The 18,295-nt window shown below is 41.3% G+C and overlaps 1 protein-coding gene, 1 long non-coding RNA gene and 1 pseudogene across 6 annotated transcripts in view; 1 reads left to right on the top strand and 2 right to left on the bottom strand.

Moving 5' to 3' along the window:
* The window catches only part of BICRAL (BICRA like chromatin remodeling complex associated protein), a 110,297-nt gene that overhangs the window by 38,820 nt on the left and 53,182 nt on the right, over window positions 1-18,295 (bottom strand). For 3 of the 5 annotated variants that reach the window (XM_053905005.1, XM_019457142.2, XM_019457146.2), the window contains exon 3: window positions 1,698-1,743. In XM_053905005.1, coding sequence (XP_053760980.1) covers window positions 1,698-1,738 — 41 coding nt within the window. In that variant the 5' untranslated portion in view covers window positions 1,739-1,743. Of the gene's footprint in view, window positions 1-1,697; window positions 1,744-2,595; window positions 2,719-7,229; window positions 7,405-18,295 lie in introns of those variants that run through there. The other 2 variants (XM_019457145.2, XM_019457144.2) reach the window with 2 other exon arrangements.
* LOC109271634 (uncharacterized) lies at window positions 2,722-18,148 on the top strand. Its single transcript, XR_002082045.2, has 3 exons — window positions 2,722-2,949; window positions 16,291-16,444; window positions 17,880-18,148. It is a non-coding gene; the product is annotated as an uncharacterized LOC109271634 (long non-coding RNA).
* On the bottom strand, window positions 12,392-15,158 carry LOC109271633 (60S ribosomal protein L36a-like; annotated as a pseudogene).

The following is an 18,295-nucleotide window of genomic DNA, read 5'->3' on the forward strand; positions in this document are numbered from 1 at the left end:
AAAACAACAACAAGGAAAGGAAATCAGCAAATAAATACATAACCTGTATTTAGGATTCATTCTCACTAAAGTCAAAAGAAAATGACATAGCCTGAGTAAAATTCTCTCCCTGTTTTTAAACGATTTTATTAGTTTTTTTGTTTTGTGGGTGTTTTTTAGTTTATTTATTTATTTATTTGGAGAGAGAGAGAGAGAGAGAGGCAGAGAGAGAGAGAGAAAGAGAGAGAGAATCCCAAGCAGGCTTCATGCTATCAGCACAGAGCCTGATGTGGGGCTCAATCTCATGAACCATGAGATCATGGCCTGAGCCAAAATCAAGGAGTTGGATGCTTAACTGACTGAACCACCAAGGCGCCCCTATTAGTTTTTTGGTTTTATTATTGATTTTCCTGATGTTGTTCCATTTCCTATTATCACTTATTTCTGCCTCTGGGATTTGTTAGAAAGTAAATTTAATAAAGGATAACCTAAGTATGAACCCTATCATATCTAAATATCTTTGTTAATCTATGTTGATTGATTATTTATTTATTTATTTATTTAAATGTTTATTTATTTTTGAGAGAGAGAGATAGAGCATGCACATGAGAGCCAGGGAGGGGCAGAGAGAGACAGAGATCTGAAGTGGGATCTGTGCAGACAGCAGAGAGCCTAATGCAAGGCTTGAAGTTGCAACCCGTGAGATCATAACCTGAGCTGAAGTCGGATGCTTAACCAACTGAGCCACCCAGGTGCCCCTTGATTTTTATTTTAAAAACCCACCCCGCTTTTTTATTTTTATTTTTTTAATATGAAATTTATTGTCAAATTGGTTTCCATACAACTCCCAGTGCTCATCCCAACAGGTGCCCTCCTCAATGCCCATCACCGACTTTCCCCTCCCTCCCACCCCCCATCAACCCTCAGTTTATTCTCAGTTTTTTTTTTAATTTTTTTTTTTTTTACATTTATTTATTTATTTCTGAGAGACAGAGAGAGACAGAGCACAAGTAGGGGAGGGGCAGAGAGAGAGGGAGACACAGAATCCGAAGCAGGCTCCAGGCTCTGAGCCATCAGCACAGAGCCCAACACAGGGCTCAAACTCACGAACTGTGAAATCATCACCTGAGCTAAAGTCAGACGCTCAACCCTGAGCCACCCAGGCACCCCTATTCTCAGTATTTAAGAGTCTCTTATGGTTTGCCTCCCTCCCTCTCTAACTTTTTTTCCCCCTTCCCCTCTCCCATGGTCTTCTGTTAAGTTTCTCAGGATCCACATAAGAGTGAAAACATATGGTAACTGTCTTTCTCTGTATGACTTATTTCACTTAGCATAACACTCGCCAGTTCCATCCACGTTGCTACAAAAGGCCATATTTCATTCTTTCTCATTGCCAAGTAGTATTCCATTGTATATATAAACCACAACTTCTTTATCCATTCATCAGTTGATGGACATTTAGGCTCTTTCCATAATTTGGCTCTTGTTGAAAGTGCTGCTATAAACACTGGGGTATAAGTTTAAATTTTAGGTAATCTCTACTCCCAATGTAGGGCTTGAACTCATGCCCTTGAGATCAAGAGTCACACGCTCCACTGACTGAGGCAGCCAGGTGCCCCCAAAACCCACCCAATTTTAATATGCTAGCTTAGTAGGTTGTTTTGGTACGGCAAACCTTACACATCTGATTCACCCTGGTTCTGGAATGAGCATCTTACCCAATAAGATCAAGGAGACACGAGTCGTCGTCATCATCCATGACAACTACACAAAAGGAATAAGAGAACGCTGGTTAGAAAGCAGATTAAAGCCAGTCGCGCCAACGCAACACAAAAATACACTCTATACTTTCCTAAATAACTGTGTAACTCATGGAAGCTTTTTCTTTAACTGCTTGTTTTTAATGGGAGTTTTTTTTTTAATTTTGTGGTTATTCAAGAGACTAAATATTCAATTTAAGTTGTTTTTATTGAACACAAATCCTTAACTTACAAGTCAAAAAGGAATCTAGATAAATCAAAGATAGTTGGCAGCAATCCTTCCCACACAGATTCCCCGAAGGGACCGTAAACCAGGAACAGGAACTTCCTCAAAACATATCGTGCAAAAGGGGAGAAAATAGTATTTGTTTTAGAGAAAAATCTCATGCATCCAAGAGGTGTTTGAGTTTTATGACCGAGTGTTTCCAAACACGGTGAGCAATGTGGATTTCTTGCCATAGTTTGGCTCTCTTTACAGAAACAGAAAAGCCGGTTCTCCCTACTTTTCTGAGACAGAGGAGACACCATAGCTCCAGGCTGGACTGCTACAGGCTTTGGCTTTGGCTTTGCCCCGGAGGTCCCAGGTTCCTCCCCCAGGAGCAGCAGCAGCACCGCCAACCCTTCAATTCCAAACAATCTACATCCCATCACTGGAATCTTTAAAGTGGAAAATCTCAACCCTCAATTCACCCCCGGCTCCCAGCCCCCAGCAAGCTCCCTGTCTCCCCAGCCACCGCCAGCATCAAGCTCAGCCAGCGCGGTGACTGTGCTCCGGGCTGAAATGGTAACAACCGGACAAATTCCAAGAGCAGTTCTCCCCCTTTCTCGTCCCTCCCCCGAGATCCGGTAAACTTACACTAGTGATCCGACACCTGGCAACACTGCTTCGCACCCATTTCGAGCCATGCGTGGAATAATTTACATCACGGAATGCCGGGGCCAAGAGTTCTGGAGCAGTTGGAAAGGGCAGTTGTGAACGGCAGTTGGACGGAGGAATGAAATCCTGAAGAGATGCCCAGAAGAGGGACACGCCCGAAGAAGGCAGAAGGGATCATTTCTACTCAGTGTTTTTTCCTTGGTTAAAACTGCCATCTCCTCTCCAGCTCCCCCAGACCTCCCATCCTCTCAGTCACGAGGCCAGACAAAAGTATAAAACTGGCTCCTGCCACATGGAAGGAAACTTGCTCTCCCCAGGAAGGGTCTGGAAGGGGTAAGTATCCCCCAATGTGAGACCTTCCCACGGTGGGGAGGGGGATTTGTTCAGGTGCTGAATGGCCTGGGGGTGACGAGCAGGTGTCTGAGTGGAACTCTGGTGGAGAGGCGAGGTGGTGGGTGACACAGGAGGAAGAAGAGGGGGAAGGCCGATCTAAGGGTAACATCCAGGCTAAAGTGTGAGAAGGGTGGCAGGCAAGGTGAAATGTGCTTTGAGGCCTCAGATGTGGAGTTACTTAGGAACATGCTAGCAAGACCAGACTTCTGAGAAGTGAAAATCCCACAGCTAGGAAAAGCAGGAAAACTATCATTAAATAGACACAGAGAAATCTGTGGGAAGGGCCTCCCTTAAATCCTGATATTTTATGTGGTAGAACTGCATCAGCCACAGCTCATTACTGTGCCATGAGCTCGTCTCCCAGACATCACAATCACGTGGAATAAATGAGGCAATTAGGACATATCATGAAGCCTATAAAGTGGATAGGATTTATTATTATTTATAGTGTCCATAGTTTCTGGAACAAACTAATGAAAATGTAAGGGAAAAATAGCCTATACCACAACAACCTTTCCCAACTATCCCAGCTTCCCTCACGACTTCACACCTGTACACGTTCCTCTAGCGGAAGAGACACCCAAAGGTTAACAAACTGAGAAAGGATGTCAGCGCCGGTCACTCTACCAAGGTGTCACCGCCACTGGGACTTTCAAGCACCGAGAACATCTGCTGCCCCAAAGTTCAAAGTGACCAGCTACTCCTTGAGTGGCGTAAATAAGAGAACACTTACACAACTTTGGATGAAAGTAAAAGCCATTGTGCATCCTCCCCTATCAAACTGAACGGGCTGCTCCAACACTTGACAGAATGCTCCCTGGGGACATCTGTCCTAGTCAGTGGCATCCATCCAACCACACAAGCCTCTGTCGCTAGCCCCCTGTGGGTAGAACTCCACGAGCCTATTTTATAGTCAGGGGTACCCGGAGAATTCCACTTTTTAAAGGGCCATCCTCTTTTCTGACTTTAAAGAGTTTCAAATTAAAAGAGATGACTCTTATCGCTATGTCCCCAGCTCTGCACACTGCCAAAGCACAGTCATCCCACGTCTAACCCAGTAGTTCCTTTCCCCAGGAGGACACATGGTCCACCAAAGGCAATTTCCCAAAGGAGAGGTGTAGAAATTGACAATTCTAGTGTGGGAAGACAACCTGAGGATCAGAAACTAATGTCTCCAAGGTAAAGAGTTTAGTTTTCTTTGGATAGGTAGGCTCCCCCTTTCCTTCTGGACTCTTGCGGAGGCTCTTTCCTCCGTAAAGTAACAACCCTGGAATCACTAGGTGAAATTTAGAACGCTCTGTGAAAGAGGAGTCCCCCTAGGTCAATGGTTAAAAACTACTTCTTGGCCCAACACACTTGAGGGAGACACACTCCCCTCAGTAACAGCAGCTGCTGACAGGAGGATTTGTCACAGAGGGAAGGGGACTGTATTTCTTACAGAATCCTGAGAGGCATCCCAACAGGTCAGAAATCACTGCCTCAGACACCTGATTACACTCTTTTTATGTTTTTAAGTTTATTTTTATTTAGTCATTTTGAGGGGGGGGGCGGAGAATGTATGCATGCGTACAAACACGGGAGGCGCAGAGAGAAGGAGAGAGAGAATCCCAAGCAGGCTCTGCACGGTCAGCACAGAACCCGACCCGGGGCTCGAACTCACAGACCGTGAGGTTATCACCTGAGCCGAAATCAAGATTTGGCCACCTAACTGACTGAGCCACCCAGGTGCTCCGGATTACCACTCTTAAAAAAATTAAAGCTAGTATTAAAATTGTCCTTATCGGAGTCAACACTTTGAATAGTGGCTTTTAATCAAGAGGACACAGTATAAAAGTGACATTTTAAATCAATGGGGGAAAGGTGTTAGCTGTATGGAGAAAATATCGGAGATCCATACCTTACATTTTATACAAAAATAAATTCTAGATGGATCAAACAATTAAATAGGGGCAGAGAGGGGAGGAGAACCTTAAAGTACTAGAAGAATACATGGGAGAAATAGTTTTTTTTAATCTTAGAGTAGGGAAAGTCTGTCACAAGATACAGAGGTATAAAAGAAAAGATTGACAAATTTGACAACATCAGATTTTAAAATTCTGCATGATAAAGGAAAAAAGTAAACAAAGTCAAAGACTAAAAAAACCCAAAAAAACATTAAGTGGAAAAAATACTTCCAGTTCATATCACAAAGGGCTTTTCTCCCTAATACACAAATACCTTCTATAAACACAACAACAACAAAAGAAAAACAGGGACACTTGGGTGGCTCAGTCAGTTGAGCATCCAACTCTTGATTTTGGTTCAGATCATGATCTCACGGTCGTGAGATTGAGCTCCGTGTCTGTCTCCTTACGGAACATGGAGCCTACTTAAGATTCTCTCTTCCCCTAACAAAAACAAAAAAACCAAAACAAAACAAAAAAACAGCTACCCTGCAGAAAATCAAACATATGAACCATCAGTTCACTAAAAAAGGAAAGTAGCCCCTAAACATATAAAAATAATCAACCTCTCTTTGAACATGAGAAATATAAATTAAAATTTCAATGAGATACTACGACTTACCAGACTGGTAAAGATAAAAGTTTGGTAAAGGACCATGATGGTGAGGAAGTGGGGAAACAGCAACTTTTATGCTTTGCCAGTAGAGTGTAAACTCCATAACCTCTAGAGAGAATAATTTAGCAATAGCTTTCAAAATTTTAGGCGCACAAATTATTCTACTTGGCAAATATTTTCAGGTATTTGTCCTACAGGTATTTTTGCACATGTGTATAAGAATATCCAGTGCAGCATTCTTGGTTTTAGCAAAAGACTGCAAAGGCCTAGATGTCACAGGTATGGGGTTTCTTTTTGGGATGATGAAAATGTTCTGGAATTAAATCACTGAACTGTACCACCCAGGTGCCCCTGCCTGGTACATTTTTATTGGATGCCAGACATTGTTAATTTTGTGTTATTGAGTGCTGGATAGTTTTGTATCCCTGCAGATATTTTTGAACTTTGTCTAGGACAAAATTAAGTTCTTATTAAATCATTTGATCGTCTTGAGGCTTGCTTTTAAGCTCTGTCAATCCATAGGGCTAGTTTTGCCCTATCCTGAGGCAGTACCCTTCACTTGATGGCATACCTTGTTGATGTCTCATGGATTGCAAGGATTTTCGCGCTCTCACAGGTGGGAACACAAACCATTTTCTGCCCTGTGTGAGCTCTAAGCGTTGTTTCCTCTGATCCTTTTGGATGGTTCTCTCCCAAGACTTGGGTAGTTGTCCTTCAGCCCCCATGGACTGACCAGTCATCAGCTGAGGACTCAGGCGTTTTCTGTCTGGGTAGCACTCTCCTCTCCGGTACTGTGCCTTGTGTTTGAGCCACTTTCCCCTTCCAACCACATCAGCTCATCCCTGGAAGATGATCAGACTCCATCTGGGGTCCCCTTCCCTACACCGTGGCCTGGCAACTCTCTCCAGACAGTAAGCTGGAACAATTACAAATAGGGCTCACCTCATCCGTTTTCCATTTCTCAGGAGTTGCTCTCCATGCTGCCTGATTTCCCATGTCTCAAAACCACTGTTTAATATATTTTATCCTATTTTTAACTTTTTTTAATGCAGGAAAGTAAATTCAGTCCCAGTTTCTCCATCTCAGCCCTACAACAGCTATTTTTAAGGTTTTGAAAAAAAAATCACGTTAGGAGGTAACGACAGTTTATATGAATTCATTAGCACAAATTATAAGTCAGAGTATATTGAGGAGGGGGGAAGAGGAAACTAAATCAATCGTACAGTTTTATCCCATGCCTCCTTTTGTTTTCTACCCTGCAGAATAGCTTAGGGAAGGAGGAAAGCTGCTTCTTTAATCTGTATCTTTAATAAAGTTGGTCACTATTCATTATTCATTTAGTAAACATTTAGCACCTACTATGTGCCAGGTACTGTATTAAGGCTAGGGATATCAAATGAGCATGACATAAAATGTAATAATAAATGTAAGCACACTTAAAGTTAATAAATGATGATTTATTAAAGTAAAAATAATAAATGTAAGCACACTTGATATTTTTGTAGGACTGTAAAAGCAATGCTGAAAAGTGAATGACTGTTTTAGCGAACAATTTTCCAATGAGTGTCATGATCAAAAAGTTATGCCATAAAATAACCATTTACCCAGGGCAAGTAGCTGTTTATGTCAATTAAGATCTAAAATATTCTTTTTTGGTGCACCTGGGTGGCTCAGTTGGTTAAGTGGCCGACTTCAGCTCAGGTCATGATCTCATGGTCTGTGGGTTCAAGCCCTGCATCAGGCTCTGTGCTGACAGCTCAGTCTGAAGCCTGTTTCCAATTCTGTGTTTCCCTCTTTCTCTGCCCCTTGCCTGCTTGCTCTCTGTCTCTCCCTCAAAAATAATAAACATTAAAAAATTTTATAAAGTATTCTTTTTTTTTTAGTGTTTCTTTAATTTTGACACACACACACACACACACACACACACACACACACACACACACACACCGTGCAAGCAGGGAAGGGACAGAGAGAGGGAGATGTAGAATCTGAAGCGGGCTCCAGGCTCTTAGCTGTTAGCACAGAGCCTGATGCAGGGCTTAAACCCACAAGCTGTGAGATCAGGACCTGAGCCAAAGTAGAACGCTTAACTGACTGAGCCAACCAGGCGCCCCCTCTCTTTTTTTTAAAGCTTATTTATTTATTTTGAGAGAGAGAGAGAGCTAGTAGGGGAGATGCAGGCAGACAGGGAGAGAGAGAATCCCAAGCAGGCTCCGCACTGTCAGAACAGAGCCAGACGTGGGACTCGATCCCACAGACTGGCAGGTCATGACCTGAGCCAAAAATCAAGAGTTGTATGCCTAACTGACAGGGGTGAGCCGCCCAGGCGCCCCTAAAGTATTCTCTTTGTACTCCTTTTACTATATTGTAATAGTTATGGGCTATTAAATTTTGTAATTGCAAGACAGTGTGAAACTTTCTGCCATGGTTTCCGATTTTAAGGCACCCACTTTCTTTTGGAAGGGAGACATTCAATAATTGATCACAATGCAATGTGAGAAGTGCTGAGAGTTTTGGCAGGGATTCTCAAGCTTCTTCAGGTGAAGCTCCTGGGCTTTTTTGTGAAATAATATGACATTTTACTAGAAAAGGAAACATGACTGTATTTTCACAATTATACTCATTTGCAATACAAAGAAGCAATCAAACTCAACACAATGGGCTCTGAGTTTTTCAGTTATTATTCAACAAAGAACTTCCTTCATTTTGATGTCTTCTAGCAGCAATGAAGAGAAGACAGAAAAGACTAAGAAATATTATTAGAAGAACTTGGGGATTAAAAAATTCCTCCATCAGAAAAGATGACCATTAAGTAGGCAGTATTGGGCCCTGGTTCACCTCATGAAATGTAGAATTTGAAGGCCTTAAAAAGCTGCTTTAATTCCTATTTAGAATGAGGCAGGATGGAAATAAACCTCATTTTTAAGAAATCCAGCCGGCTAAACAATGTGCCCTAAGGTGGGGGGAAAGAGTGGCTGACCTCAGGGGGTCAGGGCAAAGTCTGGCAAGGTTTACAGAGCAAGGGACATATCGGGGAGAACACTGAATTTGGAAGGCAAAGGGCTTGTTTTGGATACCTGACATTAACTAACTGTGTGATTACCGACAAGCTCCAATCTCTCAGGGCCCATTTGTCCACCCCTAAATGAAGTTAATAGCCACAGCTATGATTTTTAAACTTTGTTCCCTGGTGACCTAGGATTCTCCAAGGCTTTCTTGGAGGCCTAAATATTGGTGGTGGAGACACTCTGATATTCCACTTCTCCCCCTTCAATTCTTATTTAGCTAGGAGAAAACAAGTTTGAAATCCTTTTAACTTCTCCAACTCCTAGAATGCAGTGGTTTTTGTGTGTTGTGAAAGAATGACCATCAACAGTGGTCAATCTGAAAATGAAAACCCAAGGATCATGGGGAGCCTGGGTGGCTCAGTTGGTTAAGCGTCCAACTTCGGCTCAGGTCATGATCTCACGGTTCGTGAGTTCGAGCCCTACGTCGGGCTCTGTGCTGACAGCTCGGAGCCTGGAGCCTGCTTTGGATTCTGTGTCTCCCTCTCTCTCTGCCCCTCCCCTGCTCATGCTTGCGCTCTCTCTCTCTCTCTCTCTGTCAAAAATAAATAAACATTAAAAAAAAAAAAAACCCAAGGATCCATAAAAATCAAGAATCATGATTATTTTAGCAACAGAATAGTGATATTGTTTGATAAACACATCAAACTTCTTTAAGATAAATTCCAACACAGTGATAATAACCTTAAGATTACTGACTATAAAATCATTAACCAAACAAATCAGTGTTTTTCAAGCTAGGGTCTGAGAAAATAACTTTGGGTGGTCTGAGATCTCAAGTGTGAGAAACATTAACAGATTCTAAAATTGTCCAGAAATATATACACTGGAGAACTTTGGGGCTCATAAAAATTGTGCTAACCGTGTTTGCTAACGGCCTCTCAAAATTTCAAGATCCACTTAAGAATCCACAGACAGAAGACCTATATACACATTGACTGATGCAGAGATGGTCCCAGGGAAAAGCTTTCCAGGCCTCTCTTTGTCATATTCTTTCAGTCTCAGCTGCCAATTTTGCACCAGGCTGGGGGCCCAGGTCCCAACAAAGGAGGTTATCAAAAGAGCGTTGGCTGAGTCCCAAAAGTCTTTGCTGCACCTAGATTCAGAGCTGAGGTGGTTCAAGAGATACCAAACTCAGAAAATAACAAAGCCCTCCAGCAATGAGGGGTGCTCTGAACTCATACTGCATAGCTTGTAGGAGTATTAAGTTATGGCTCAATTACAGTGGACTAACACACTAGACTGACTTCAAACTTAAATGTTACTAATAGACTATCACCTAGAAATTAACAGCATAAGACAATATCATAGAGCTATCCTCAAAAGCAGGGATCTTGTCATATTCATCTTCATATTCCCAGCAAAGAGCACATAAACAGGTGTAAGAAACACTAAATAAATATTCATTCAGGGTTTAAATATAGTGTAGCTGCATTTTATGCAAAGACTGTGTTCCCAAAGACCTCGCATGATTAAAAACGCATGTAATACTAGTCAAAAAAATGTTTTTAATCTTTATTTATTTTTGAGAGAGAGAGAGAGAGAGAGAGAGAGAGAGAGAGAGAGAGAGAGAGAGAGAGAAAGCAGGGGAGCAACAGAGAGAGAAGGAGACACAGGCTCCAAAGCAGGCTCCACGATCTGTGAGTTCATGACCTGAGCTGAAGTCGGATGCTCTACCGACTGAGCAGCCCAGGCACCCCAACATAATTCTAGTTTAATTCTAACAAACTGACAAATCCCTAGAGAATACCAACATTGAAATTTTGTAATTCCTGGTGGGACTTACAGATATATTACATTCTGTTAAGATTTTTTAGATAGAATAATGAAATTGGGGTTATATTTAAAAAAATCATCCTTTAGGGGCACCTGGGTGGCTCAGTCGGTTAAGCGTCCGACTTCAGCTCAGGTCACGATCTCGCGGTCCGTGAGTTCGAGCCCCGCGTCGGGCTCTGGGCTGATGGCTCAGAGCCTGGAGCCTGCTTCTGATTCTGTGTCTCCCTCTCTCTCTGTCCCTCCCCCGTTCATGCTCTGTCTCTCTCTGTCTCAAAAAAAAAAAAAAAACAAAAAAAAACACCCCAAAAACATTAAAAAAAAAAATCATCCTTTAGAGATCCATATTGAAGCAGGTGTGAGTTCAATTACTATGATGTCTAGGATTTGCTTCAAAATAATATAGACTAAAGTTGGTTATTATTTTTTTCATGTTTATTTATTTTTCAGAGAGAGAGAGAGAGAGAGAATGAGCAGGAGAGGAGCAGAGAGAGAGGGAGACACAGAAGCTGAAGCAGGCTCGAGGCTCTGAGCTGTCAGCGGACAGCCCGATGTGGGGCTCAAACCCATGGACCATGAGATCATGACCTGAACTGAAGTCGGATGCTCAACTGACTGAGCCACCCAGGCGCCCCTAAAGTTGGTTACTGAAAACATTGGGGGGTGCCTAGGTGGCTCAGTTGGTTGTGTCTGACTCTTGATTTCGACTTTAGATGGTCTCACAGTTGATGGGTTCGAGCCCCATGTCAGACTCCATGCTGAAGGCGAGGAGCCTGCTTGGGATTCTTGTTCCCTCTCTCTGCCCTTCCCTCTCCCCTCAAAATAAACAAACATTAAAAAAAAAAAACCCATGGAGTCCTCGTACACTAAAACTAACATAACGCCATATGTTAACTACACTGGAATTAAAATTTTTAAAAGACACATGAAAAAAAACCTAAAAGGAAATATAGTACACCAAAAAAAAAAAAAAAAAAAAAAAAAAAAAATCAAACGTGGAATCCTGTTCCTCCAGCTCCCGCAGAGATTCACCAGGAATCGGGGGTTACTATGGAGTTTTCTCCTTGACCCTCTGAGGTTGGTCACTCTTTCCCTCATGTTATAACACATACTCAGGCAAATTTCAGGCAACCTGGGGAACCTGTCCCCAACTACAGTCAGGTAGGACCTGCAAACAAGGGCCTCTGGTCAGCTCAGAGATACAAATTGAGGCTGCTTACTCTCCAAACTCAGAGAAAGGGTTCAGTTTTTTGGTAGTTTGACTGAAGGGAAATGCTGTAGGTGAAATCTTACTTGGGAGCGTATGACTTAAACCAGTTTCAGTATCATTCCTTCCACTCCTTCCCATCAAATACAGGTAATTCCTGTATTTCTCCATACCCCTCTTTCCCGTATTTACTCATATTTACATTGGAATGTCAGCTCTATCAGGGCAGAGGTTTGCGTCTATTCACCAGTGAACCTCAGCATCCAGAATAGCACCTGGCATACATATTACAAAGCCTCAATAAACTTTTTCTTTCTTACTCCTGGCTTTATTGACATATAGTGGACAAATAAGACAGTATAGGTTTATGGTATACAGTGTGATGATTTGATACATGTGTATATTGTGAAATGATGACCACAATAAGGTTAGTTAATATCTCCATCACCTCACATACTTGCCAATTTTTTTGTGTGGTAAGAATATTTAAAATCTACTCTCAACAAATTTCAAGTATATAATACACTGCAGTCATCATGCTATGCATGAGATCCCTCAAACTTATTCATCTTATTTTTTCTAAGTTTATTTATTTATTTTGAGAGAGAGAGAGAGAATAGAGAGAGAATCCCAAGCAGGCTCCACACTATCAGCGCAGACCTTAATGCGGAGCTCGAGCTCATGAACTGCGAGAACATGACCTGAGCCTAAATCAAGAGCTGGTTGCTCAACCAACTGAGCCATCCAGGCACTCCCTTCCCCCAACCCCCCTTTTTTAAAGAACTTATTCATCGTATAACAGGAAGTTTGTGCCCTTTGACCAATATCTCCCCATTTCCTAAACCCAGCCTCTGGCAACCAATCACCAACTGAGTATGCTTCTGCAAGTTCAACTTTTTTACATTCTACATATAAGTGAGATCATATAGTATTTGTCTATGTTTGTGTGACTTATTTCACTTAGTTTATGCTATGCTTTCAATGTTCATCCATGCTATCACAAATGGCAGGGTGTCTTTCTTTCTTATGGTTGAACAACATTCCAGTGTAGGTATATGGGCATGTGTGTGTATAAAACAACTTCTTTATCAATGTATCCATCGGCAGTTACTTAGGTTGTTTCCATATCTTGGCTATTGTGAATAATGGCGCTGTGAACAGGGGGTGCAGATATCTCTTTGGGACAGTGATTTCATTTCCTTCAGCTATATATCTGAAAGTGGGATTCCTGGCTCATATGGTGGCTCTATTTTTAATTTTTTTAGTAATCTGCATACTGTTTTCCGTATTGGCTGCACCAATTTACGTGTCCACCAACAGTGCACTAGGGTTCCATTTTGTCCACATCCTTGCTGACATCTCTTGAGTTTTTGCCATTCTAGCAGGTGTGAAGTGGTATCTCCTTGTTGTTAGTGAACATTTTTCGAAATGAACCTATCATCCTTTCCAGTATGTTGGCCACAAGATGGCAAAAGCTCCAACAGGATCAGGCACCCCAGGCCCTTCTCCTTGAAACCTACTTTAGTTTTCCAAGAAAGTGTATTTTTTTGAAGACCAGGTTATTCCTATGGGAGAACAATCTAAAGTGGAAAATAATTCTACTTAAGCCTAGAATGCACAATGGGGCTAAAGTCATTTCCTGCTCTTCCCCTACATGCTATTCTAGCCAAACTGCCACTCTCCTGCCCCCAAACACAACGTGCACTCCCCCCACCCTTGTCCAGGTGACAATTTTCTTACCTGGAATGCTCTTCCTGGTAGCTTGAACCTCTGCGAATCCTTCTCTGACAACCTTAGGATTCTCTACCTAGAATTCTAAAAGCAACCACCATGTCTTTCGACACTGATCAGACATTACTCTCTGTGGTTATCCTCGCGACGCCTATCTTCTATTCTCAACTAAAGCACAGCCCAAATTTAAGTAAAAAGAGTCTAGAGTGCTTTGAGAAGACTGATGAAGAGCAGCTAAGACACCCATCCCGAAGCTGAGCAACTTTTAGACTGCGTCGTGTTTTTTGGCATCAGTGAGCTGGAAACACTGGCTCATTACAGTAGATTCTAGCCTCTTTTTTTTTTTAAGCATAAATTTCCCCACAAAGGGAATTTTATTGAGGGCACTAGTTTACCTGCCTCTCAAAAGACCAACTGCAACCAAATGAAGTGAACATAACCTCAAGGTTTTATTGTCTTCATGATGTAGCAAAATAAGCTTAGAACTGGATCCCTTGGCCCTTTCTCTCATCTCCTCCCTGTTCAAAATGCTTGCATCTCTTCATAGCCAGCATTCTCTTAGATCTGCGTTGGGTTCAACACATCCAAGCCTCCGCACAATCTTCTTTTGTAGTTTGAGCCTTTTTCTGGAAAATCGGCTTAGTTTGCCCACTGTAGCCACTGTTTCCTGTCATAACGCCACTTTCCCTGGGCATAAAGAGGATCTTTGCCTTTCTTGTACTGGGTCATTTTGTGGGGTTGGTGCTCACCCCACTTCTTGCAGAAAGTGTGGTGGGTTTTAGGAACGCTCACCATGGCTGCAAGAACGCTATTGGCACGGAAAGAAAAAGCTCTAGCCTCATTTTGAATCCTGCCCACCCTACCCTCCCTGTAATGAAGGGACCCTTGGCTCTTTGCCATCTTGACCATGTCCCCCAAACTATCACATCACTTTTTAAATTCTTTGGCTTTGCACTTATCTTTTTGAGAAGACAGACCTTCCTACCCACCTCCAAGTGGCCAACTGACAATGCCTGCCTATTTTTTAAGGCTTGGAGTAAAATTATGCTATTTTTTTTAAACCCCCAGGCAAAATTAATTGTTTACTTATTTGTATCCCCAGAGCACATCTGACATGTTACTAGCATCTGACAGGTGTGTTGACAAAACTTTGTTTTTCTGGTCCCCTTGTTAATTTACAAGTTCCATGAAAGTTGGGGCAGTTTCTTTCCATCTTTGTATTATTTGAGTTTTGGACAATGCCTGATATAAACGTGCCTAGTAAATGTCTTTTACTTTACTGAATAACTTTACTAAGATTTTGGTCTAAATAACTAACTTTTCGACGGGTGATGTCAGTTCCTTATTATTTAGTTGCCAAAAATATACAGCTAGGCTACCCATGAGCACTTTCTCGCATCACAAAGCACAGGATTTGGGATGCAGTGTGGAGCGTCCAATGCCCAGGATCTACTGGCTTATGCTGGGCCCTTACGTATCTAGACAGCCATTCCTGCTGCGTAGAAAAAGTCATGAGAAGTCAACTGACTCCCCATCTCTGCTCCAGAGCAGATGACTCAATCTCTGAGGCATAAGGAAGTGTCATTTTTTAAGATTCAGAGGACAAAAGGATTGTGTATCCTTCCATAATAATCTATTTAGTATTAAATAAACTTCCCTAAAACAGGGATTTGCGTACTAAACATAAACAGAATAATTCCTTCGAGTTCCCAAATCTTTAGCACAGTCATTTATTATGTTAATAATAGTTGTGTTCCTTAAAAGACTCACAAGTAAAAGTCTAAGTTGAAGAGTTTCTGGCACAGCCTTGAATGGCTTTTTTTTTTTTTTTTTTTTTTTTAATTTTTTTTTCAACGTTTTTTATTTATTTTTGGGACAGAGAGAGACAGAGCATGAATGGGGGAGGGGCAGAGAGAGAGGGAGACACAGAATCGGAAACAGGCTCCAGGCTCCGAGCCATCAGCCCAGAGCCCGACGCGGGGCTCGAACCCACGGACTGCGAGATCGTGACCTGGCTGAAGTCGGACGCCCAACCGACTGCGCCACCCAGGCGCCCCATCGAATGGCTTTTGAGAGTACCAACACTAGACCTTACAGGGAAGAAAAACAACTCAATAATATGGGAAAAAAACAGATGCCCTGCCAAAAAATGTTGTTATAATTTACTATGTTTTATTTATTTTTATTTTATTTTATTTTTTTAAAGAAAAATTTTTTTAATGTTTTATTTATTTTTGAGATAGGGAGAGACAGAGCATGAACAGGGGAGGGTCAGAGAGAGGGAGACACAGAATCTGAAACAGGCTCCAGGCTCCGAGCTGTCAGCACAGAGCCCAACGCGGGGCTCAAACCCCCGGACCGCGAGATCATGACCTGAGCCGAAGTCGGCCGCTCAGCCAACTGAGCCACCCAGGCGCCCCATAATTTACTATGTTTTAAAAGAGACTGAACATTTTAACGACTATGGAAAATAATATACAGGAAATTATTGAGAAATGATACAAAGAAATGCTGCTAGGGGCGTCTGGGTGGCTCAGTCAGTTAAGCGTCCCACTTGTGATTTTGGCTCAGGTCATGATCTCATGGTTCGTGGGATCAAGCCTGGGTCAGGAATCTCTCTCTCCCTCTCTCTCTGTGTCTCCTCCCCACCCCTGCTCACCTGCATGCTCAATCTCTCAAAATAAACAAACATTAAAAAAAAAAAAAAAGAAATGCTGCTAGCCTGATTGCTATTAAATATTAAGTAAAGTGAAATTGAAACTACCTTTGTGATAAATCACGATACTTCAGTATATAGAATAATACATATTAAAAAGATAAGTCAGTTCTCTTCAGTTATACTACTGTTTCAGTTAAAGAATTCTTGTATTTTACTTCCAAATAAAAGGCGAATTTCTGTTTTAATCATTGACTGCCACATTTATTACTTTCTTCCACTAAAAACAGTCATTTAGAGCCTTAGCTCCAACAACAAGCTGACTTAGCAAAAGGAAGCAATGCCAACATTGAAACTAACCACCCAGAAAGATGAACGAGTATCAACCAAAAACACATTAGCAAAAATTTCAGGAACAGGCATTGAAAAGGAGAAGAGCCAAAGGTAAGTCTTACTTACATCCTCAGATTCTCTGTCTCTCTCTCTCTCTCTGCCCCTCCCCTGCTTGTGCACGCACTCTCTCTCTCCCTCTCTTTCTCAAGATAAATAAACTTAAATTTTTTTAAAGTTTTATTTATGTAAGTAATTTCTGTGCCCAATGTGGGGCTCAAACTCATGACCCTGAGATCAAGAGTCGCATGCTCTTCCCACTGAGCCAGGCAGGCACCCATCTTTCAGAGAACAGCTTAATGAAATAAAAGTAAAAACCCTACCAATGTGACTTTTTCTACTTTTAATAACAACGGGCATTACTGTGCAGTACCAGTCACAACAAATAGTAAAAAAGACTGCTTTTTGCATTCCAATCCTACAGTCAAGAATTCACTGAAATACAGCATGGTAATAATTAAGCTATTAAAGTAAAAACTGCTGAATCTTTTTCTGTATTTCCTCAAAATAATAGGATGCCATTGTTATCCATTAGTGTAGTTTGTAGGTACTGTTGTCCCTATGTGTGGAACTGCTTTTAAAAGATACTTTGAAACGGTAGTAATTATAAGCAAAAAATATTTTTTATTAGCAATCTGGTTAAAGTTATTTTGCAAACTCTTGAGTCTCACTGCTCTCTCTCAATGAGTAACATTAAAAATATTTTGGTTTTATGGTATGTTCCAAGAAAAACAAGCCCTATAAAAACAGCTAACAATATTTAACAAACAAAATTCCATTTTACGAAGTCAATGATGTTAACCAAGGAAGAGATGTCCAGGGTCCCCTTCAGTAAAAGTAGATTCACAAGGACGATGTGTGCACAAAATAAATTTTTTAAGGGGAAGAAAATGAGAGAAATTTTTTTAAACTTAAAAATGATTTAAGGGGCAACTGGCTGGCTCAGTCGGCAGAGCATGAGACTCTTGATCTCAGGGTTGTGAGTTCAAGTCCCATGCTGGGTGTGGAGCCTACTTAAAAAAAAAAAAACAACCCCAAAATGAACAAATATTTTTAAAGAAGGATTTAAGAAAGAATATGAAGAAATATACTGTATTACTCCAAGCAAAATTTCAGTTTCTACAAAAACTTTTAGAGGCTGAATTAGGGGCGCGTTGGTGGCTCAGTCAGCTAAGGTGTCTGACTTCAGCTCAGGTCATGATCTCCTGGTTCCTTAGTTTGAGCCCCACATAGGGCTCTCTGTTGTCAGAGCAGATCCTGCTCTAGGATCCTCTGTCTCCCTCGCTCTCTGCCCTTCCCCCACTCACGCTCTCCCTCCCTCTCTCAAAAATAAACATTACGAAAATAATTTTTTTAAGAAGCTAAATTAATCTCATTTTTCTACACTCCATTTAAAAGATATAAACTTCTATCTAATGAAAAGTCTTTTATAAACCCTAAGAAATGCCATGTGAAGGGAATTTATATTTGTACTTATTTCGATCAAAAGACTACAAGGAACAGAGTTTCAGTTGGAGAAGATGAGAAAGTTCTGGAGAAGGATGGTGGGGATGGCTGCACAACAGTGTGAATGTACTTAATGCCACAGAACTATACGTGAAATGGTTAAAATGGAAAATTTTATGTTATGAAAACAATTTTTGAAATAAAAAATAACAATAAAAAATAAAGCATCCATGAATATTCTTACTAAAAAAAAACAAGGCCATAACTAGTGGTCCGTAACTAGTTGTAGATCTATCATCAAAAAATCTTTTTTTATTTTTATTTTTATTTTATTATTTTATTTTTTTTTAATTTTTTTTTTTAACGTTTTATTTATTTTTGAGACAGGGAGAGACAGAGCATGAACGGGGGAGGGTCAGAGAGAGGGAGACACAGAATCTGAAACAGGCTCCGGGCTCC

This window comes from Panthera pardus, unplaced genomic scaffold (genome assembly GCF_024362965.1).
Source record: "Panthera pardus isolate Hobbes unplaced genomic scaffold, ASM2436296v1 HiC_scaffold_17, whole genome shotgun sequence".
In the NCBI taxonomy this organism is placed as follows: Eukaryota; Metazoa; Chordata; class Mammalia; order Carnivora; family Felidae; genus Panthera; species Panthera pardus.